At 29.7% G+C, this 23,192-nt stretch overlaps 3 protein-coding genes across 4 annotated transcripts; 1 reads left to right on the top strand and 2 right to left on the bottom strand.

The window, feature by feature from the left end:
• Positions 1-437: 437 nt before the first annotated feature.
• On the bottom strand, positions 438-1,056 carry LOC108328786 (protein NIM1-INTERACTING 1). Its single transcript, XM_017562675.2, has one exon. The coding sequence runs from the start codon at positions 920-922 to the stop codon at positions 560-562; it is 363 nt and encodes a 120-aa protein (XP_017418164.1). The 5' UTR covers positions 923-1,056; the 3' UTR covers positions 438-559.
• An 8,771-nt stretch (positions 1,057-9,827) lies between these two features.
• Positions 9,828-12,510, bottom strand: LOC108328190 (polygalacturonase At1g48100). Of its 2 annotated transcripts, XM_017562012.2 has the most exons (7): positions 12,326-12,510; positions 11,856-12,159; positions 11,585-11,752; positions 11,446-11,490; positions 11,167-11,374; positions 10,994-11,075; positions 9,828-10,558 (listed from the first exon to the last, which is right to left on the bottom strand). In XM_017562012.2, the coding sequence occupies exons 1-7, from the start codon at positions 12,346-12,348 to the stop codon at positions 10,057-10,059; spliced, it is 1,332 nt and encodes a 443-aa protein (XP_017417501.1). In that variant the 5' UTR covers positions 12,349-12,510; the 3' UTR covers positions 9,828-10,056. The 2 variants fall into 2 exon arrangements, with proteins under 2 accessions (XP_017417501.1, XP_017417500.1); XM_017562011.2 differs by having other exon boundaries at positions 9,829-10,558; positions 11,856-12,510.
• A 9,305-nt stretch (positions 12,511-21,815) lies between these two features.
• Positions 21,816-22,995, top strand: LOC108328623 (short-chain dehydrogenase reductase 3b). Its single transcript, XM_017562510.2, has 2 exons — positions 21,816-21,957; positions 22,032-22,995. Exons 1-2 carry the CDS (start codon positions 21,944-21,946, stop codon positions 22,810-22,812), a joined length of 795 nt encoding a protein of 264 aa, XP_017417999.1. The 5' UTR covers positions 21,816-21,943; the 3' UTR covers positions 22,813-22,995.
• Positions 22,996-23,192: the final 197 nt, after the last annotated feature.

Raw genomic sequence — 23,192 nt, 5'->3', positions numbered from 1 at the left:
CATCCATATCAATTAATTAACATTTAAATATGGTTTATAAAACTCCGGATTGAATTTTAATTTTAATTTTTATAATTTTTTAAAATTAAAAACAATCACTTCTTTATTATGATATTATAATAAAGTAATTCTCTTTGTTGAAAAAAGTTAAATAACTATTCTGAATTATACCTACTATGATATAATAATAGTTGAATGAAAAGGTAGAGATTTATTCTAAATTTTAAATATTAATATTATAACATAATGTCAATCTGTATCACATTGAAAGAATTTTAAAATTTATAAAATAAATATCACTCACCTATATCTTAAACTCAATATTAAAGATTAAAACGATAAATTAAATATTTAGAGAAGTAAAAAAAATTTAAAAGAACTAAAATCAAATTTAAAAGAACTTTAAAAAAAATGATCTAAAATTTCGATAACAGATATAATAAAAAAATATTAAAAGAACTCATTTTAAAAGATATTATATACTTGGTTATAATCTTGAGATTCATACATGGAGAAGTTAAGGGCCAATAAATGATGGAAGAAAAAGGATGAGGTAATATTAGAGAGCGAGGTTAAGATCGAGAGAGTTATCGTGCAGGTGATGTTGGTCGTTCTTACGTTTTTTGAGAGTGAGACGAGGCGAAGGAGATGCAGTCGATGGAGTTGTCAAACGCAAAGGTTGTCCTCTGAATTCAACCTCGTTTGTGAAATCTTCCCACTCGAATGATGGCACCCAACCGCTCTGTTGTTCTGTCGGCACTTTCCTCTTCTTCTCACTCTTCTCTAATTCCTGCAACTCTTTTCGTCTCCGGTCACGCGCGTCTCGGAACCTCCGCAGAAGCGCGTAAAACTCCTCCATCTTCATCATCTCTTCTTTTTCTTCCTTCTCCTCGTCTTTTCCCTTTCTCTTCTTGTCTTCCATGAATCTGCGTAATATATAATTAAAAGGAAAACCAGAGTTAACTAACAGAAAGAAAGAACATAAGAAGAAAGAAGAAGAGAATGAAAACAATGTCTATGTCCTGGTAGAGAGAGAGAGAGAGAGAGATGTTGGCAACTACCAAATTGGAAACTCTCTTAATTTTCCTTTTATAACCATACTGGACCAATGTGGATTATGTGGTGTTCTTAATTTCCAGGGACCATAACTTAGACACCCATAAAATAAAATATAATCTAATACACAATTTAATTAAAATATTAATATTTTAAATAGATTATTATATTATTAAATAGTTGTCGAGCAACGAAGTGATATCTTCTTATTTCATTCAAATTTTTAGTAATTATTTATGTCATTTCCAGGTTTAATTCAAATTCCAAATGAAATCGATTCAACGTAATATTTTCATTCAATGTATTAATTGTAAGTTAATATATAATTAAATATTATAATTTATATAATTAAGGTTAAAATATATTTGAAGATAAGTTATATCGAACATTAGTATAACATTAAATTAGAGAAAATATTATGTTATTCTTAAAGTTACCGTATTGTTACATTAAAAGGTTACAATTTTTGGATAATGATACTTTTATAATATTTTTTTGACAATATTTTAATATCATTTACGTATCATTTTTTTGATTGGTTCAAAATTATTTCACAATCAATAATAATAATTATAAACACCAATATAGACCAATAACAGAATGACACGTAGATGATGTTAAAATGTTGTCAAAAAAATATTGTTAAAGTATCATTATTCGTAATTTTTCACGTAAACTACAACATTTGATGAGATTGAGACTAATTCATATATAAGTAATGATATTTTGACCTATATTAAATTTATTTGTAGGAATAAAATAATTATAAAAAAACGAATTTTTTATTTGAAAAAATAAAAGGAAGAGTGAAAGATATTGAAAGGTAATACTAAATAAATATAAGAAATGTGTGTCAAATGTCATCGTTCTTGTTATATAAACTAAAATTTAAATTTTACATATATAAAATTCTTTGAAACTATATTAGGTTAAAACTTGCTTGTTCAAGATAAAATGAATTGTTTTTAAAAATTGTATGATAATATATTTATTTAATTTGTGTAAAACTATGATACATTTGATATTTTAATTTGAGTCATATATTTGTATGTAATATATATTTATGTTTATTATTTATAATACTTTATCAATATTTATTAATAAATAATCTAATTTATAAAATATTAGTACTTTTATAATGATAATAACTTATAATTTTTTATTTTAATATACATAATTTTAATTTAATCCACATCATAACAGTGATATAATTATTATATTTTAAAAAAAGTTATACATTTTTTAATATTATATCATATTTTTTTAAAATAAACATATTAATCTATCAAATATATACCGACACATGTTGTACTCACGGAGCATTGGTGACAAGTTGTTTTTATATACCCAAGATAATTTTAAATTTATTGACGCATGACTTCAATTAATATATTATTTTATTTACATCACACAGTATATATATATATATATATATATATATATATATATATATATATATATATATATATATATATTACTTTACTCAGGAAATCATTATTCTAGACATATATATTACTTTACTCAGGAAATCATTATTCTAGACATAATAATGCAACCCAGTAAAACAACTATTATAAAAAGGAATGTTTTGTTACTATTTAATTTGTCAAACCGGTCACGTATAAAAGTAAATAATAATAACAAAAGAAATAACTTTATTTATATAAGTAATGATTTTCTTGAAGCGTAAATTAAACGAAATACTGTAATAAATAATCGTACGATTTTTTGAAAGCTTAGAGAATGGAATTCAAATTAAATAGGGAATAAATATATTTTTAAAAAAGACTATAATTTAAAATTTCGTGAAACTTTGTTTCTGTAAGATTCTTTTTAAGTTTATGAAATAGATTATCTACTTTTTAAAGTTCATAATCTATATTTTGAGAAAATAGTGAAAAATAAATCAGGATTAACCACTCAGAATTTTGAATGGTGTTTTCTATTTTTAAAGCGTAGAAGTTGGTTGAGAAGTTCGTCTTGTATTCTTCAAGTTAGAAGTTGTGGTCTTGAAATGTGGTGAATGTTGTGAATTGAAGTTGAAATTTATTTAATTAAATACACGGAGTTTTGATTTATCTGGGTTATAACTATTTTGAATCCAACTTAGATTTGGATTATAGAAATGTTATATTAAATTAGTTTAATAGATTTGAATGTGTATTGTATGATCACTAATAAGGCAGATCGATCAATTTGTAATAGTCAATAATGACAATTAATTTGAGCAATAATAGTTATTAATTGATAGTTAATGAAAATAATAGTCATTGATTAACAATTAATAGGAATAATGTCATTTATTGGTAATAAATAAGTCAGACCTAGTGGTAGGCTTAATATAATATTTATAAATATATGTTTGATGAAAAAGACAAATAATTTAACTATATTACTCATTTTCATTATAAAATTATTGAGTAAGTCACTAACTTGAACATAAGAGTGTCTTTGACAGGTACCACTCCCATGGTTTGGACAAGGAGAAGAGAGGTCAAACAATATATTGTGGATAACGTAGGATCATTAAAAAGTTCATCCAGTCTATCAGACAATTTTGAATACTTTGAGTAAGAAATCTCAAAATATACCAAAGATAAAATGTAAAATTGGTTAACTAATATGAAGATCATTATTTAGGTTGTATAGAATTGTTGAAGAAATATTGAGTGTGGTAGAGACAAATTGTATTTTTGATAAGTTATTTGAATATTTATTTATTTTTATGTAGTTTAAGATTTATTTTTTATTAATAAAACTGTATTGTGTATTTGGTATTGTTTATTTTAAAATGCAAGACATATATTTATTTTTGTAAACTGAAATATTTACATGGTAATTATTGTAATTTCCTAAATACTAATTTAGAATGGAATAAAGTGATGATATGATTTGGTATTTTTCTCTTTTTTTGTAATAATATATTCGAACTGAGTGGTTGACTATTTTCCCGTATTTGGTTGGACATGAGAGAAGGGCATAACAGTAAATGTGGTGAATTGGAGTCACGTCAGCATGTTAATCGCGGAGATGATGATGGTAAAAAGTGAGACAGCCAACAACTTAATCAGAACACAATGCGAAATAAATGGTTGTTACTGATAGCTGACGTATCATTTTTCGCGTCACGCTTTCTTGCTACCTTGCGCTGCGTCTGATGTGTGCTGTCTCTCTCCTCAGATTATATTTTTGTTAAGTGAGTTAATCTCACTCAACTTAGTTTATTCGGTTAATGTGTATCGTGTTTTTTTTATAAATTAATTAGTTTATATTTCAACATTCTCAATCTTTCTTTTATCATATCTATTTTTTTAAATCGATTTAATGTTTATCTTCTTTTTTTCCACATTAAATTAATGATGAAATAAATGTTTACATTGTTAAAATTAATTCAAATAATCTTGTAAACTTACAATTTAGTAGAATTGTTTATGAAGTAAGGTTTACATTAATAATTTAAATCTAAATCAACTCATTTATTTTATGTTTTGAATTAATTTTGACAAAGTTTCACTTATTAACTCACTTAACGTCTTAAATTATATTTCGTTAAAATCATGCTATTTTTTAATTAAATTTAGACTTAAAATTATTATTTTGTAAAAAAAATATTAATGTTGATCTAATTATTTCAATCCAATTAAACTCATTTAACAATATATTAAGTTGAATTGAGTTTAACGTAAATAAATACAAATTTCATTAAATGCAATCCAATAAAATTTTAATAATTGTTTTGTTGAGTATAATCAAATTTTATCAAATACAAATTATCAATATCTCTGTAATTGACTCAAAAGAACGCGTTGAGAAAAAACAAAGTATATCATAGTTGAGTAAGTATCGGGCAACATAATTAAATTAAAAATATTTGGAATATATAAGTGTGCAAAGATACCGTTTAGGAGTTTAAAAAAATATATTTCTTTTTCATTATAAATTGTATTAGAGTATATTAAAAAATTATAACTTCTTTAAACTTCAACGCATTAACTAATTTTTAAAATCAACATGTGTATGTAAATATAAATATAAATGACTGAATAATCATATTTAGCAAACAAAAGACTAAAAGCTAAAGTGAGGTTTCTTTTAAGACTAGTGATATTGTTACAATAGTTGATATGTAACGTTAAATTATATTGGACACTCTATCAAAACTGGATAGTTTCTTTTACTTACACCTCTTTTGGCAAATGCGCCAGAAACTAAATAGAAAACTAACTGCGGAAGTAAAATACATAAAGTATAAAGAAATGATGATTTAGGATTGAGCAAATTACTTTAGAATTTGTTTATTGAAAAAGGAAAATAGGAATGAATTCAGAAAAAAAAATATAGTGGTGCATGAAGAGAAATAATTATTGATGTGGTCCAAGCCTACTTATTAGGAAGGGAGAAATAAGTGGTTCTGAAGAGAAAAGTAAATTATGAAAGTCGTGGATCTAAATTGTTTAAGAGTATTAAGAAGTGGAGTTTAAATCTAACTCATTTGGAAAGGCTCAAACCATGGTTTTGATATCATGTTAAGAAGTGGACTTTGAGCCTAACTCAACCCCACAAAACCAGTTTGTATGGTGAGGTTTGCACCCCACTTATATATTATAATTTGATCTTATCTCTATTCGATGTGGGACTTCCAACACATTCCTTTCACGCCGAGGTAAAAACATCTCGAGCGTGAGTAAAATTAATGGGTGGTTCGATAGTGACCCGACAACGGGTGGAACAAAATGTCCACATAGATCTCGTTAGGATAGGCTCGAACCATGACTCTGATACCATATTAGAAAGTGGACATTAAGTCTAACTCATCCCCACACAACCAGCTTGTATGGTAAGGTTTGCACCGCTTATATATTATAAATTTGTCTTATCTCTAGTCGATGTGATATTGAAATAATTTAATATATATATATATATATGTGTGTGAGAGAGAGTGAGTACACACATTTCCTTTTAAATCGGTTTTTGTGAGATTAAGTTAGATTTAAAATTCACTTTTTAACATAGTGTTGAAATCATGAATTAGAATCCATTCTAACAAGATTTATGTTTATTAGACATATCATTTCACCTCCTATTTAATCCTACACATGTCTGGGGTTAGAAGTTCCATATATGGATTCAATTTAATTTTCAATTCTATTTTTTTTTATTAGAGTAAACAATTAATTTATTCCAATTCAACTTTATATATCCATTCTTCTACTTTGATAACTTTATCACTAAAATATAATAATCATTAAAATTAAAAATGATTATTATGATTTAATCATATACAAAATATTTTTAAATACATTTTTTTTAAAGTTCGCTTCATATTATTTTTTAATTTTTATTGAGAAACTAAATATTTTTCTTCTTCAAATTTAATTTTGATATATTTTTTAAGAAACTTCAATTTAATTTTACTTAAAGCAACATGATAATATGAAATTCTAAAAAAATAATAACACTTTCCTTAAAAAACAAGAAGCAAAAAGTTACCCAAAATCCATTTAAAATATTTTTTACAATATTGTTTTAAAATATTACAATTAGAATATTATATATATATATATATATATATATATATATATATATATATATATATATATATATAAATTTACGCTAAGAGAGCTTCTTTTGGTTTATTTACTTACAACAAATTCATGATGATTGAAGTGATATATTAAAAATAGATTCTGAGATGAAAATGTTATGACAAATTTATATGTCATAGAAATGTTTCTAATTATTTTCAATTCAATTTATAGTAACTTCTGTAATAATATTTAATAATATATTTTTTCTCTTACTCTCATTACTCACTACCATCTTTTGGATGCATTCTAGGATGATGTCTTTTATGTCAGAATTTTAGAAATAATACTGTGTCACAAAATATCCTTATTTAAAATAAGTATATATATATATATATATATATATATATATATATATATATATATATATATATATATATATATATATATATATATATATATATATAAATATATATATAATATTATTCTAATAGTTAAAGCAGAAAACAAAAGTCTGTTATAGTGACAACAAGTATAATTAGTTTATGGATGTAGTTAATTGAGTCTGATTAAAGCTGTTAAAAAGGAATCTAAAATTTATATTACAAAACGAGTCCTTCCACGTATATACATATTAATGGGATTTGGATTGTTACAGTAGCAAATGCTGTAGTAGTAGCTACCTAAAGTCTGATATTCATTTTACTTCAACACATGGAATTATTATCAGATTGAATCAGAATATATTATACACTTTTCGTGGACTACATGGTGAATCCAAATTCTTAGCGCCATGTATTTTCTTTTGAATCTTTCATCTTCACACACTCCACTTCACATCCATTTTCATCTTCACATCCACATATTGTGCCCAGAAATGTCCACCATCCCCTCAATGGCTTTATGTACATTTTTTTTTCCTGCATAAGATATTTCACGATCTGCTCTCTCTGTGTTCATTTTCTGTGTGGCTCTCATTCTCCCTCTCTTTTGTTTTCTGCTTTTTCTTCTTTTCCAAACAGTCTCCTGGAGCATCATAATGGTTATGGAAAGTGGTATTTGTATGCTATCTTTAGATGTCATTTCTTAGAAAATAAGAAATAAAGTATTAGTTAATGAGATTGATCGAAGTGGGAATCATGAGATGCCGTAAAATGTCCTAGATTCTTTTCTCACTTTTTTTGTTAGCTTTATATAGTTTGAACTTTATTCCATACCCACATTCATGCGACGTCCTTTCATTAATCATTCAGGAGTTAATGCACCTTCTCCTTCTTGGAACCTGCAGATATTTTACAAAAGGAAGACAAAAGGAAGTTACAAGAAAAGCCCTACCTACTCAAAAACACCATATACTCATAACTCATTAGACTCAATACCTATGCTACACTAACTATCTCGAGCCAATGAAATCAGGTTAATATTAGTTGTAAATCATTTCAATAATTTGCTAAGGCTTATATGTTCATTCATACCCCAGTAGCACTGATATGGAAAAGGCTTTTTTCAGAGTTTGGATAGACGTGTATGTGCATTAATTGCTTCTAACTGATGTCTGTGACTCGTGTAATTGCAGCAGAAAAGGTATGCAGAAAGATGAATCATGACGTGAACTGGATTTGGAAGAAGAATGTTCACTGCTCTGCAAAACAATAATCAGTGGACTACAGAAGTGGAGCAGATAAAAGAAAGAAGAATGTGCTGAATTGTTATTTTGTAAAGCATTTGATCTATATCAATACACACACATGCACTCATTGATTCTCTTCTCATCCAATTAACAGCAGTAGCTACTATGTCATATATGTGCTTGTAGCAATAATAGCAAACAAAATTGAAGACAAAAAAATTGATTCAATTTGAGGATGCTTTCTTGTGAACTATACTTTTGGAGATCTCACCAGAATCTCTAATTAAGACGTTAGTGGGGTGGTATAAGCGTCTGACTACAGCACCTAATTAATTATACGATGAGAAAAAGAAAGTTATTCTTTAGATGTTGAGACCATTAGTCTATAAAGAAAGCTATCAACAAAATAAAGCTGCCCCTCGTTCTGCTGGTATTAGATTATATGACATGACTTGACTTTAAGAGAAAAAGCTTAGCTGCTATATGAAGATGCCCTTCGATATGTCTTCTTATACATTATATATATATATATATATGGGATGACAATGCGGCCGTTCGAGTTTAAGTCCAGTTCATATAACTTGTTATGTTAATTACGAAGAGTATGATTAGGAGTGAACTTTAAACCTAATTTAATCTAATAAAACCAGTTTGTAGGACGAGGTTTGCACTTATTTATAAACTATAAATTGGCGTTATCTCGCTTACGTGGGACTTCCAACAAGTATGAGGTATGATTAACGTGGACACCGAGTATGCATGACTGGAAAGGGAATTTGACTCAACTTCCACACGAAATTTGTGAAGCAGGGTGATGGGGGCACAAATCCTCTTGAAATCACTCACGCTCACTAAAAACTATGTTATTATATCTGATACTACTTTTTCTGCTTTGATTTCCGGAACTCTCTCCATATTTAACTACATTCTTTTTGTTTGTTTACACTCTTGTCAGTCATCGTCATGCAGACACAAATGCCAAGGTGGTATTGGAATCTCTCCAAGTTTCTGATTAAATATATAGTGAACTGATCATTCATCCTGGACCATGTTTTATAAACTTTCCGTGGGAGACAAAAGTTTGGTGCTTCTGTTAAAGCATTAGGTTCTATAAAAAGAAACAGCAAATTCATCAAGTCTCAGACTTTTGGTTTGCTAAAATAGCGTGGTATCATTCATAAACAATTCAACACCAGTGTTTCTTTCTTATATATATAGGATATATATCCAATGAACACAAAGGAATGTGAAAAATGGGGATACTGGGATGTCAGGAATGGAAAGCTATTCTAGACCCTCCATCAGCCCACTTAATCACCGTTTATTGTTAAAAAGTAATGGAGTTTTTACAACCAAATCTTATGCTTTCTTCTGCAATTAGAAACTTTTTAAACAAAATATATACATATTGAGAATCATGTGGGAGGAATGAGTAGGAAATTATTTATGACAAGTTGTCTGATGAATCTCAATCTCTGATTGTTAGAAACTATCTATTACAGAAGTGCAATTCCTATATTAACAAAAAAACACCATATAACCAACACATTTTTAAGTGTCTTTTTTTCAATCATGTTAACTCCGTCCTTTGAATTTGTAATCAGGATTTAATTCAAGCTCATATACAGCAATGAATGAAGCAATTAAGTTCAAACGCCAATCATTCCAGAATAATCACACGACATATAGTTTACAATTGGGGAGGAGTATAAAAAACACAACTCCTCAACAATCACAAGATAATTAGAGTGAACATCATGCTATGTATTCCCTAAAGGCCTAATCACTTCCAAGTAATAAATTATGTACATGCTCACATTTTTGTCCTACAGAGAAAGCAATGGGTCAGCAACGAGTTATGTCAAAGTCTGACACGGATTGAGGAGTGCCCTCGAGCAAGCATGAGACTGGTGGAATGGTTAGTGTCTCCAAATCTCCATATGCATTCCAGCAGAAAGGGTCATGCACTATGTCTCCTTCAGCTGGAAGAAGCTCAATTTCTGAGAGTGTTAAGTTGGTGCATGGGACAGAGTCACTGCAAGCAAAACGCATTGGGGGGCTCCTTATATCATAAGTACCCCTTATGTTTGTGTAAATAATATTTGATACAGATACTGCAGAGGTCTTGTTGGTGCAATCCTTGGTGAGGCAGTAGAATTGGTCAATTATGATTGGATTTCTTACACTAACCATATGAATATTGTTGAATGTCACTCCAGACACTGATCCTGATCCACCTTGCCAAGTCTTGATCCTAACCCCATTATCTGTCATTTTTATGAGTGAATCTCTCACCACAATGTTTGAAACACAGGCTCGAGAGTTGTGATTCCCCAGACTACCAATGCTGCATAAGTTATACAGATAACAGCTATGTCATAGAAGCCCCTTAAGCCATATTGAAAATTACCATTATTTTAGAATATAACTTCTTTTTTGACGAGTTTAATGTTTCTTAGTTTTTAATCAATTGTAAAGAATATGTTGTATTAAAAAGAATGTTAGTATCCCACTTCAACTTTTTTATTTTTTGTCACAAAGCGCCCTTCAAGCTTAAATTCTAGTTTATTTTTCAGTAACTTGAGATTTTCAGACACTTAGTTGCAAACATGGTGCTAGAGTTTTTGTGACAGAGTAATCTAAAGTGCCATGAAGCAAAAGTTAAGGGAGTATTTGGCTTATTGTCTGTTTTAAAGGAAAGTTTTTTTTTTTTTTGCCATAATTCATAGTTACCCAACAGATGAGGAGAATAAAACTTTTTCTGAAAGCAAACAATAGTTACCTAATTCCATGACCAGGTCCACATGTAATGTTCTTAATATCGACATCATTGCAACCGGATCCAATGGAAACACAATCATCACCTTTAGAAGATAATAATTCACCAAACAAACATTAATAATGCCTTTTTGATGCAAAAGCAGTGAAGAGTTGGAAGAGTTTTTCGTGTCTAACCATTAGAAATAACAGAATTGTATATTTTCACTTCATTTGTATTTTCTATGTGAATTCCATCAGTATTGGGGCTAAGTTTTGGAGCTGTTATGTAGATTGATTCTATGTGGACGTTTTTGCAGCCATCAAATCTGAAATGGAACTGGGGGCTGTTCTTTATCCTTAGTCCATGCACAGTCAAGTTGGAACTCATAAAAAACCTTATGGCCTGCATCATGCAGAATTACACTCAATCACAATGAAAAGTATACAAATAGAAGAAAGGGTTTGAAGGCTCACAATTGGGCTATCACAGGGTCCAGGGAGTGTTGTCCCATTAGGTCCCTGAGTCATTTATTGGTAGGGAACATGTGTTAGAGGCTGCATGAAGGACTCAAATTGTTGAAAAAATAAAGCAAACATTCAAATGGATTAGTACCTTGTGAGGCTTACATGGGAGGTCCCACCATTTTTCTCCTCTCCCATCTATTAAACCACTTCCTTCCAGTGACATTCCATTGATTCTATAAAACACCAACCATTGGTGCCTACTGTTGTTCTTTGGCCAATATTCGGGTCCATCAGGTGGCATAAGAGTTCCATCAACCTTATCCACATATTTGAGCCAGAAAAGTCCATTAGTAAACTTTACCCTTAAAAAATGCAAGAAGCAAAGGGCCAAAAGTTGCAAAATAAGTATACATTATTACCTTCAACACCATGAAACTTTGACAAGGACCAGTGAAGATAGTGGACTGAATGAGGAAAGAGAAACCTTGAGGTACAAGAATAGCATTAACTGCTGATTCACTCTGGCAAGCAGTGTCCCATGCCATCTTAAATGACTCTGTATCATCTGTTTTTCCATCTCCTATTGCTCCAAATGTTCGTACATCCAAAACCACAGAAGAATTGCTATTGTTCTCATTAGGAGGAGGGGTAGGAGGTGCAGGATTTGAATGTTTAGAAGATTTATGAGAATGTGAGTGCTTGTGTTTTGTATGAGAATGATGCCTGGCTTGGACCAGAAGAAATAAAGTAAGGAAAAATGAAGAGAATGCTAGTGGTGAAATAGGAGAATGCTTCATTCTGAACATTTTTATCAGGGAGTGAAAAAACAAAGAAAAGAAGGAAAACTAAACAAAAGAAACCAGGAAAGAGAGTCTAAAACTTAGAAAACCTGAGACCGATTGGCTTAGTCATTCACTGCCAATAACTGGGAGAATGAAAACAGTACTTTTAATTTTTGACTGACTAATTAGAGCCTGAGTTGTGGGGAGTGGAAATAAAGCAGTGTGTCTGGTTTTGTAGCACGAGTGAGCACTATGAGCACTAGAGCACAAGTTGCAATAAGTTTTAACTGAGTTTGGCCTTTGGAGTGCATGCAGAATCGAAAAGCTTAAGTTTCTATATATAATAGCAAATCATAGTGGAAGGTCTGCTAAAGTTTCATCTTCACGTTACCAATTTTTATAATGGCTTTCGTAGTGAGAAACGACAAATAACTCATAGCATTGGCCTTCCTTTAACAATGTGGAGTCTGCATATGACTGTTCTGAAAAGAACCGAAACGGAATAACGAGATTTCAGATTAGTGGGTAGTCGATAAGCCTCCCATGTTCTTCCCATAACATAACTGCCACTTTCTTTTTGCCCCAGATTTTCTTAATTATTCTATAATATTTACGTGCATAATTAATGAATCAGTTATACATACACACGTTGTTGAAGCTAGATCACAAAATTTAAACCTCTGCGTATGTAAAATCATTTGTATATGGCTAAGGAAAAATTACAGACATGCAAATAACCTCTTTCAAGCACTCACAGAAAAATAATTTGTAACCACCGAAACATAGTTGGTTGTTCTGGTTTAACAATAAGAGGAATGCTTCATTAAAAAATGCTGTGAGCATACTAGAAAATACATTAGTAATATCATATGTCAGTTGTAAGAATGGGTGACTTTAATTCTTGTGAATACACAGTATTTTATGTCTGAAACGTCAATCACTGAGAAGATGAAAATTCATCTTTCTGTTTTTGTTCCGGTCTATAAGAGGTAGAATTTTCCCAGTTTCTTTCTTGGGCAGCTGAAATGGTGTGACTAATTCGGGTGAGGGTTTTTCAATTCCTAGCGCTACTGATAGCCAATGATGCCAATTTGGTATTTTTGTCAGTGATGGTCTCAATGGCTACTCGAGTGTGTTGGGCAAGGCTTTTTGATTGTTTTTCCATTGACATTAGACACCACATTCAGTGGATCGTGATTCCAAAGCACCAATGATAATCCAAAAACTGCGTTTAGCATGCAAAAAAGTTAACTGCTGAAACCCAATCCAATTCTTCAATGGTTTTTGCTTTAAAAGCCGAAAGAGAAAAGTGGATGGTCAAAGTGTGCTGCACTCTTCCACTGTCAATTTCTTAATCCAAATATAACTACAATACAGGGTTTTACTATGCACTCTTTTCAATTATTTATTTTAACTTTAATTTTATAATATTTTTTGTGATTTTTTATTTATTTAATGAATTTTCTTTTTCTCTTTTTTAATTTTGAATAGTTTTAAATTAATATAAAAGTGTCTTAAAATAAATGTATATATAGAGTATAGCCAGCCAGCAACGTTCTAAAATAGAATTGTAAATATATTAATTTAAACAAATATTCTATTTATATACAATTACATTACATGTGTCATGTCATAATATTGTCTTTTATCGTTAGTAACACCCTTTAAAATGTATTCATTTATTTAAATAGGTATTCTATTAAGTACACTCAGTTATATTCTATTCTATCATTTTTTATTGATTCTCTTAAAAGTTGTTAAGAAATTAATTATTTTAATTTTAATATTTTTATCTGCGCAATTTAATTGTGTATAGCATTTGAATCTTAACTTTACAAAAATGAAATAAATTAGGAAAAGCATGTCCTAAATATGGGTACTCTGGAAAACTTTGGCCTCTGATTACCATACTGGTAAAACGGGATCCGATGTGGTGGAAATTAAATGTTTGAGCCATGGTCAAATTTGTCTTTGGTGGGAAAAGATGGTGTTTTTTAATGAAAGTGATAATTAATATTCAACAGCACTTGTTCATGAATGAAGACACTATTATAAAAATAGTATCGTTATAAAAAAAGAAAGACCACTCCGAAAGGGACGTGTGGAGGAAAAATAATGTCGAACAAAATATATATGTATGTCTTTAAAAAAATATTATTCAATTGATTTATTTGCCAATATTGTTAAAGGGTGGAGTGAAAGAGTTAACTTTAAATTTAACTTAACCTTATAAAATGTGATTTGTAAAGTGATGTCTGCATTTATATACTCTAAACTGATTTATTGTGGGTGAAATAATATACCTAACAAATAACACATATTGCTAGAATAAGCTCTATATCAAATTAAGAAGTGGACTTTAAGTCTAATTTAACTTCATAAATCGGTTTGTAAGATGCACTTTGTATCTACTTATATATTCTAAATTGATCTTATTTCTAGTATATGTGTGACTTCCAACCGTTATAGTTATAATTCTTGGTATTTAGAAAAATGGTTAAAAATATTATGATTTAAGATCTAATGGAATCAATCAATCACTTTTTTATTTATTTTATTGTTAAGAAAATAATAAATCTTTTATTATTTTTAGTTTAGTTGAAATAAATTATATAATGAAAATTAATCTCTCTACTGATTTCCCCAGAAGCAATATGTTTCTCTTTTAAAAGCATTCTTATTATCACGTGGTTACCATCATTTCTTTAATTTAGTTTATGTCCAATCCTTGGAGGTTAAATTTATATTCTTAATTATGAGTCCTAACCCTTAGGTAAACAAAATTAGTAAGAAAAAATTCATGGTATTACCATATATGCATAAAATTATTCCTATATAGCTTCAATAATGATCAATTATTAAATTGAAATAACCTAATTTCTCAATTGCAGGGTAAAGGAAGCTTAAAAATTCATGGTATTACTGAACATGAAGAGATGAAGAAAAAGATAGAGAAAAAGAATCTATAAATCTATTACATATGTTTTATGTTGTTAAGAGAACTTATTCTTTTCAACATCAAACTTGATTATTTTTGCAATCCATATTCTGAATTTGAGCAAAATCCCTTCATGGAAAATTATAAATATATGTTTATGTTTAAGTTTTTGTCATAAAGACTAATCAATTTCTAGAGTCTGGTTTATGACCAAAACAAGAGAGAAAGGTCAAAGTCCAACTTTAATTTTGAAGTTTCGCATTGCTTACATTTTGTCTTATGTTAAAAAGCTAAAAAGAATAGCATGTTCCTACACATTTCCTTTTAAACAATTAAAAACATAAATAAAAAAAGGAAACATACAATTGATATCAGTAATTTTCTCAGAACATTCTAGTTGATGTCTTCAACGGTGTGAAAAAGATTCCATTACATATTTTGTAAATTTATCGTTGGTAGGGACAAGAACAAACTCCATCAGGTGCACTTTCTACCATGAATTAAATTTTCATTCAAAATTATAAATCATAGGTTCATTACATAAACTGAAACTACTAATTAAAACAATTTCACACTTACGTAGTAACATCTAATTATCAAACACCTTACTAAACATTTGTTGATTTTAATGTTTAAGTAATTGACAATATACACAACTTTTATTAACTTTATATAATTATCAAACTCAAATATTTATACCTTATATCCCAGTGTTATATCTTGCTATTTATTACGATTTTTTTGGAGTCTTTGATACTAAACTTATCATGTTGTTCTTATTATGTGCATAATTCAAAGAGACTTTTTTTTTTTATTTAGTCTCCATTAAAGTCTTCGTAAAGCCATTTCAAGGTATTAATGCTTTCTAAATAATCACGTATTCGCAGCAGCACTTTTTTTTTAAAAAAAAAATCATGAACCGTAACTTTAGCACAAGAATTTACAGCAAAATATGTAGAGAAAAGTAGGATGCGTTTGGTTTAACTTAACATAATTAGTAGAAAATGATAAGAAAAATGGTCGTACGTAATAAATAATAAATATTATTTTTTATATAAAAATTTCTATAATTTATGATAATTTTCAACATAAATAGATAATAAAATTCACACAAATATAAAGAATTTTTTTTTTTGTATTTTTTATTAAACAGTTGGTGTGTAACAAAAATTTAACATAAAGGATATACAATTGTTAAAACTAGATTTCATTCATTCTCATGCCTTCATAAACATTTTAATTTCATATAAGTTAAAATCAATTTACAAGAATACTCAAACTCTATTCTTAGTGATTTTTAACCTATAACTCATCGAGTTCTAATTCTTTGGATCATTAACAAACAATCATGCATCAACTTCAAGAGTCTTAAGATTACTAAATGAATCATGTTTTATCCCTAGGTACAAGCTTCATTAGGCACTCAATTTCAATTTTAGGTTCAAAAAACATTTTTCAACATCTCAAAAACCATAAATCATGTATGGGTGGCCAAAACAAACATTAAACATAAAAATCAAATACTAACATTGAAATGTTAAAACATATGCACATAAATTACATAAGAATTCAGTTCATTATATTTAATCTCAACAAATAGCTTTATCCATGGTGGAGAACTTAAGATTTATAAATTGAAGAAATAGGAAAGAAATGGAAGCCAAAGAAAATATGTAAAGCCCTTTCTCAAGGTTCTTGATAGTTTCTCTATGTTCTAATTGCACATTGCCTTCACATTAATACCTCCAATTTGTAGATCATCTCCCTTATCAACCCCAAAAGGAAAAAAAATATCATGGATGAAGATTGAAGATTTAAGAAGGAGTGAGAGAGCTTCCTCGTAGCTTAAACAACCTCCAAGGGCCATTCTCAATCACTCTAGGTGGAGATAAATTGTGGAAAGAAGAGAATTAACCAAACTCTCACAAAAGACATGTATAGACATTCAATTTTGTTATGTCAACAATGTTACCATTGGACACCATTAGTTAAAATAAAAATAACACGCGTTTTGTGAAGGCACACCGACATCCCTATGATTCTTTGAAGTTAAATTTGTCTTTTGACTTTGTAATGCTAGATGTGATTCCATTGGTATTTTCAAATCAATATTTTTTTATCTAATTATACTTGAAGTTTAGCTTGTAAGGAAAATTAACTAAAACAGAAAACAATAAAAATTTGATAAGAAATAGAATTGATTTTATTCACAAGTTTTAACACAAATAATAAGTAAAAAAATAACGTTATCAAAATTTCTGATAGAATTTGTTAATCTAACATGGAGGATCTTATATTAATTAAATATTAACTTGATTTATAATATATAAATGCATATAAACTTCATTTATAAACTAATTATATAATATTAAGTAACACTTAAATTCATTTAGCATCTAACTTTTGTATTTTTCATGTTTAATGTTTTCAATGGAAAGTACCTATAGTTGAAAAATACTGTATTTTTGGTTTTCTAGGAATACTGTATTTTTCCTTATAATACACGATTTTATCATATTTAGTGATTATTAATAGAGTTGTCAAAACGGATAATTCGGCTCGATCCGATTCAGTCCACCACAGGTTGGTCACTTAGTGAGTCAACCCAACTCACTCATTTATTTACGAGCTAAAAATATTTGAACTCGACCCGACCCACCAAGGATTGGTGGGTTAAACGGTTTGACTCACTGACTCATTTAATTATAATTTTTTTAAATAAAAAATTATATATATTTTTAATTTAAATCTAAATAAATTTCACTCTAAAATGATGTTAAACTCCAAAGACAATTAAAAAAGAATATCATACAATCCAAGCGTAATCCAAAAACAAGCTCAAAAGGCGAACAAATAAATTTTTAATATTGATAATTTTTGTATCAGTTATCCATCTATAATATTAGAGTCTCTTGAATAGATAGATTTATAATATTTTTCTTTCTTGAAAAAATGTTAACTAATAATATTGAAACATAAAATAATAAATAATTAAATTAAATTAGGTGGGTTGGTGAACCAACCCGATTCACCACGGGTTTTGTAAGATCCTTGAAAATATTTGTAAGTTAGATACTAGATAAAAAAAAAAGTGAATAGTAAAAAGTGAATAGTAAAAAAAAATATTAAAAATTATTTTTGTAATAGTAAAATGAATAAAAAAATGAATAGTTAAAATGAATAGTAAAAAATGAATAGTAAATTTTTTTGCTAAAAATAGCCAAGGGGGAGGCTGAAAATTTACACCAAAGAACTTAGAAAATTTTTTAGAGAAGAGAGTTGGAAGAATTTCTAATAGCAAAGGGGATATTCTGGAAGTTTTCAGAGAGCGAGGAGATTAAGTCTGTAATAGAGGTAAGGGAAGCTAACTTTGAGTATTTCCTTTTGTATTATCTTGAGTGTTGAATATGCTATATTTTGCTTTTGTCTGATCTTAAATCTTGAATATGGAGTATTTTGTTTCTGTATGATCTTAAATTTTAAATGAGAGTATGCTTTTGTGTTGATATCCAAGTGTGATAGTTGTAAAATGTGATGTTGATTATGTTATGCCATTTGTATGTTATTAGTTGTTCATTTTTGTATTTTGGAAGGATTAGAAATTATCTAACCGACTCTGCCAGATTCAATTTCTTGTTTCCCCAAACATTTTATTGTTTCCCTTATTTATTTTTATTGTATTTTGGAAGGATTAGAAATTGTCTAACCGGCTCTGCCAGATTCAATTTCTTGTTTCCCCAAACTTTTTATTGCTTTACTTATTTATTTTATTGCATTTTTGGAAGGATTAAAAGTTGTCTAACCGGCTCTGCCAGATTCAACTTCTTGTTTCCCCAAACTATTTATTGCTTTACTTATTTATTTTATTGCATTTTTGGAAGGATTAGAAGTTGTCTAACCGGCTCTGCCAGATTCAACTTCTTATTTCCCCAAACATGTATTGTTCTTGTTATTTAATTATATTGTATTTTTGGATGGATTAGAAGTTGTCTAACCGGCTCTGCCAGATTCAACTTCTTGTTTCCCCATGAATTTTTATATTAAGATTATTTTTATGATTGTCAAATATTGTATTCTTCTATGACCATTTATAGTAATATTTTATTATTGTTAATTGTTTATAATTATCTTGTATGAATTCTATTATGAATGAGTTTGTTGGCTGAAATTGATCTTGTTGGAAGGTTTGGAGTAAGGGTTCTGTAATAGCTTGTATATGGGTATTAAATAGATGTACAGATACTATTTGAGGTTTTTGTGAGAGGAAGTAAAAATATTAAAATTAGGCATTTTAGATTTAGAGCATAAGAGAACAAAGTAGATAATTTAAATAAATAAATTGTTAATTATTGAGGGCCTCCCTTTGTTGGTAGGATAGAGGAACCTTAAAAACCTGAGTTGGCTCATCCCTGATCATAGAGCAGCCCTGGCCTGGTCCAGTCAGTTGTGACTAGTCATATGTGCTGGCGTCGAAGGTGAGTTTGATGCGTTCAGACATATGGGTCCTCTCTGGTGACCAATTGGGGTAAAGAAATATCTCTATTAGGATGAAAATAAAATAAAACAAGTTGATTATAGATGCATAAAGTTATCATGGTAAAAACTTCATATATATTTCATTTATCGTTACATTGAGCTCAGACTTTAATATGTAGTTGCTAAGATATGTTGAAGTGTTTTGGCTGATCTATGATCTGTGATTGGTGAAAATATGTTGAGTTATACTCGTTATGGTCAAAATGAATTTATAATATGAAGTATGATATCTGGCAATATGTTTAATTTATTGACACCAAAATATGTTATTGTCAAATTATGATTAGAGAATGAACATGATTGAGTTATGTGGATAAGAGGTTATGAATTGTTGATTTGATGAAATGTTGGAGTGGATAAGAGGGTATGAAATGTTGATTTGATGAAATGTTGGACTGGATATAAGAAATCATTGCTTATGAAATGATGTTTACTACGGGGAGTAGTATGTTCGGTTTATACCATGAGAGCTTGATATGAGCAAAGTAACACCTGAGGTTTATGAAAGCAGGCAGAAAGTGGTCTGACCATAAGGCTTTGACATAAATATATGGTTCATAAGTTTTATAGAAGCAGGCAGAGAGAGGTCTGACCGTAAAGCTTCAGAAAGTAAGACATAGTATACAGGTGAGGCTTAGGGAAGCAGGTAGAGAGCGGTCTGACCATAAGGCTTCGTGAGTAAGCATGGTACACTTGTAAGGTTTATGAAAATGAGGAAGATGATTTTGATAATGATGAATTAATGACATCGGGATAATGATATTTTATAAATTGCAGAAATACATGATTGAAATATTTTTATTACAAGTTTAATGAATTATATAATATGGTTGGCTTACCCTTATTTGTTTGTGCTATGATCATATAACTCATGTTATATGTGAATAGATAATGTTGCAGATGCGGTTGAAAAAGCTTAGAGATGAGAGAGATGCGGGGAAAAACTTTCAGGGATATTTTGTAAAAAGAATAAATTTGTATTGGAAAAATTATGTTGTGTAAAACTTATAAGTTGAAATTTCGAATTTATGTTAAGTGGTGAAGACTATATTGTTTGAAGTTTGTAAGTTTGGTATTGTACTTTGGGAGAATTGAAATAAAGTTTGATTGTTTATAGAATATATCAAATTAATTTAGTCTCTACTATCAGTAATACCCTTAAAATATTAGGGTGTTACAGGTTCAATCCAGGTGAGCCGGATTCTAAGTGAACCAGGTTGAAAACTAACCTGCATAAAAAAGTTATATTTTTTTCCAACTCAACCCGGCTCAAAACCGTGATGGAGCGGGTTGATTCACGGGTTACAACTCATTTTGAAAACACTAATTATTATATTTCCTCCTATATTTCGTTTTTAAATTTTGGATAATTATTTAATGCATGTGATTAACTTTCTAGTTATCTGTTAATTGATATCAACACAAATAAGACCGATCCTTATTTAATTACTTATATATGCGTTGTATTGGTTCTTAAAATGGAGTTGCATGAAGTTATTATAAGATAGATTAATTAATGGTTATTAAAAAAAAATAACAGTTTTCCAAATTAAAATAAGAATTATTGAGCACTACGTAACATTAAATGACAGTATAACGCCGTTTTGAGTCCAATCGAAACCAGAAATTGTTAGAACCTATATATCTCTACCTGTGCTCAATGACCGAATGTGTGAATAACACCAGTAGAAATGCAGTAAAAAATTTATCTCCACATATCTTTTTATTATTTTTTGGCCTCCACGTAATTGCTGAACTTTCTGTGATAATAGTCTGTTGTACCAATGGTTCTGGAACCTAATTAAATTGCTGCTGAGCAATTTAATAAACCAATGTGTTGTCTCATTTTTTTTTTATTAAGGAAAAACGTTGATGACCTTTTTACACGTGTGATCTCATCTCACCTATTGGTTGAATATAGATAAAAACATTTTTTAAGGATTTAAGTGATGTTTTTAAAATTTTAAAAAATATATACCAGAAATCAAAATGATATTTCATTATTTAAGCTTTTCATCTGACCTACTAAAAAAATTAAGAATTCAAATTGAATTTTTTTATTAAAAATACTTGAAAAGTCTAAACAAGACTTTTTATTTCCTTACGTTCACATTCTTTTTTTATGACTGGTAGCCCGGTTTTCTTGATCTTTACGTTCTCTATAAATTTAGGGAAGCCATTGACTACTAACTTTCATATCTAGACTGTTCAAAGTACCGAGCTACAGTAGCACACCAAGCAAAGAAAAAGAATGGGGAAACCAAGGTATGTAAGGGAGGGCTTCAGTATCACGTTATGTAGACTATCCTGTGGGATTAAAAAATTTGTGTGATATTTAGGTTGCAGGGTAAGGTGGCCATTGTCACCGGCGGAGCCACCGGAATAGGAGCGGAAGCAGTGAGGATATTCGTGGAAAACGGAGCATTTGTGGTCATAGCAGACATAAAGGACGAACTGGGTCACAGTTTGGCAACTTCGTTTGGCTCAGACAAAGTGAGTTATCGGCACTGTGACGTGAGAGACGAGAATGAAGTTGCAAAAACAGTGGAATTCACAGTAGACAAATATAACAGCTTAGACATCATGTTCAGCAACGCTGGCATCGCAGGATCTTATTCATCCATACTAGATTTGGATCTCAAAGAATTCGACAACACCATGGCCATTAACGTTCGTGGGGTAGCCGCAACCATCAAGCACGCGGCACGTGTCATGGTTGCTAGAAAAATTCGTGGATCCATAATTTGCACTGCCAGTGTGGCTGCTTCCTTCGCGGGAGGCGCGGGTCACGAATACACCGTATCAAAACACGGCGTTCTTGGGCTTGTTCGGTCGGCGTGCGGCGAGCTTGGAGCTTATGGGATAAGAGTGAATTCCATCTCGCCTTATGCACTTGCCACGCCTATGACTTGCGCCGCACTCGATGTGGGACCTGCTGAAGTTGAAGCTGCAGCATATGGTTCTGCGAATTTGGAGGGAATTACGTTGAAGGCTAACCATATTGCGGAAGCTGCTCTGTTTCTTGCTTCTGATGAATCGCTTTATATCAGTGGCCACAACTTGGTCGTCGATGGAGGTTACTCCGCCGTCAATCGCTGGCTTCCTAGGATTCAAAAGTAATTATCCCACGAAAATAAACGTCTTGTCCTCAGGGTACAATAGTTTTTCTATGTTGTTCCACATCTGTGTTACGTAGCTGTTAAATTCTTACTTCATGTGTTGAATTACTTGTGTGGCCATATGCGTGTAAAATTTACTTATTGTAATTTGTCAATCTTTTCTTACTCGTAGTATACATTATTAATCTTTTCTTACTTTTAAAAACGGAACACAAATTAATGAAGAAGTGTACAAAGACAAAACAAAACTAGAACAAAAAATTATAAACTATAAATTACTTGAAATATAAAGGATTAAATATGTTTTTAATCCCTTAACTTTCCGCGAAAATTGGAATTAGTCCCTTTTCAAAACTTTGACCTAATTTAGTTTCCAAACTT

Source organism: Vigna angularis, chromosome 2, assembly GCF_016808095.1.
Source record: "Vigna angularis cultivar LongXiaoDou No.4 chromosome 2, ASM1680809v1, whole genome shotgun sequence".
In the NCBI taxonomy this organism is placed as follows: domain Eukaryota; kingdom Viridiplantae; phylum Streptophyta; class Magnoliopsida; order Fabales; family Fabaceae; genus Vigna; species Vigna angularis.
Note: the sequence above shows the minus strand (reverse complement) of the source record. Positions and strands in the feature narration are given on the sequence as shown.

What these genes read in the sequence shown, in the direction of transcription:
- LOC108328190 (XM_017562011.2), bottom strand. Translation starts at nt 12,242, where the DNA reads ATGTTCAGAATGAAGCATTCTCCTATTTCACCACTAGCATTCTCTTCA. An exon ending in AAAGTTTCATGGTGTTGAAG is followed by an intron (nt 11,753 to 11,855) that starts GTAATAATGTAT and finishes TATGTGGATAAG; the next exon opens with GTTGATGGAACTCTTATGCC. An exon ending in GGACCTGGTCATGGAATTAG is followed by an intron (nt 10,559 to 10,993) that starts GTAACTATTGTT and finishes TAACTTATGCAG; the next exon opens with CATTGGTAGTCTGGGGAATC.
- LOC108328786 (XM_017562675.2), bottom strand. Translation starts at nt 922, where the DNA reads ATGGAAGACAAGAAGAGAAAGGGAAAAGACGAGGAGAAGGAAGAAAAA.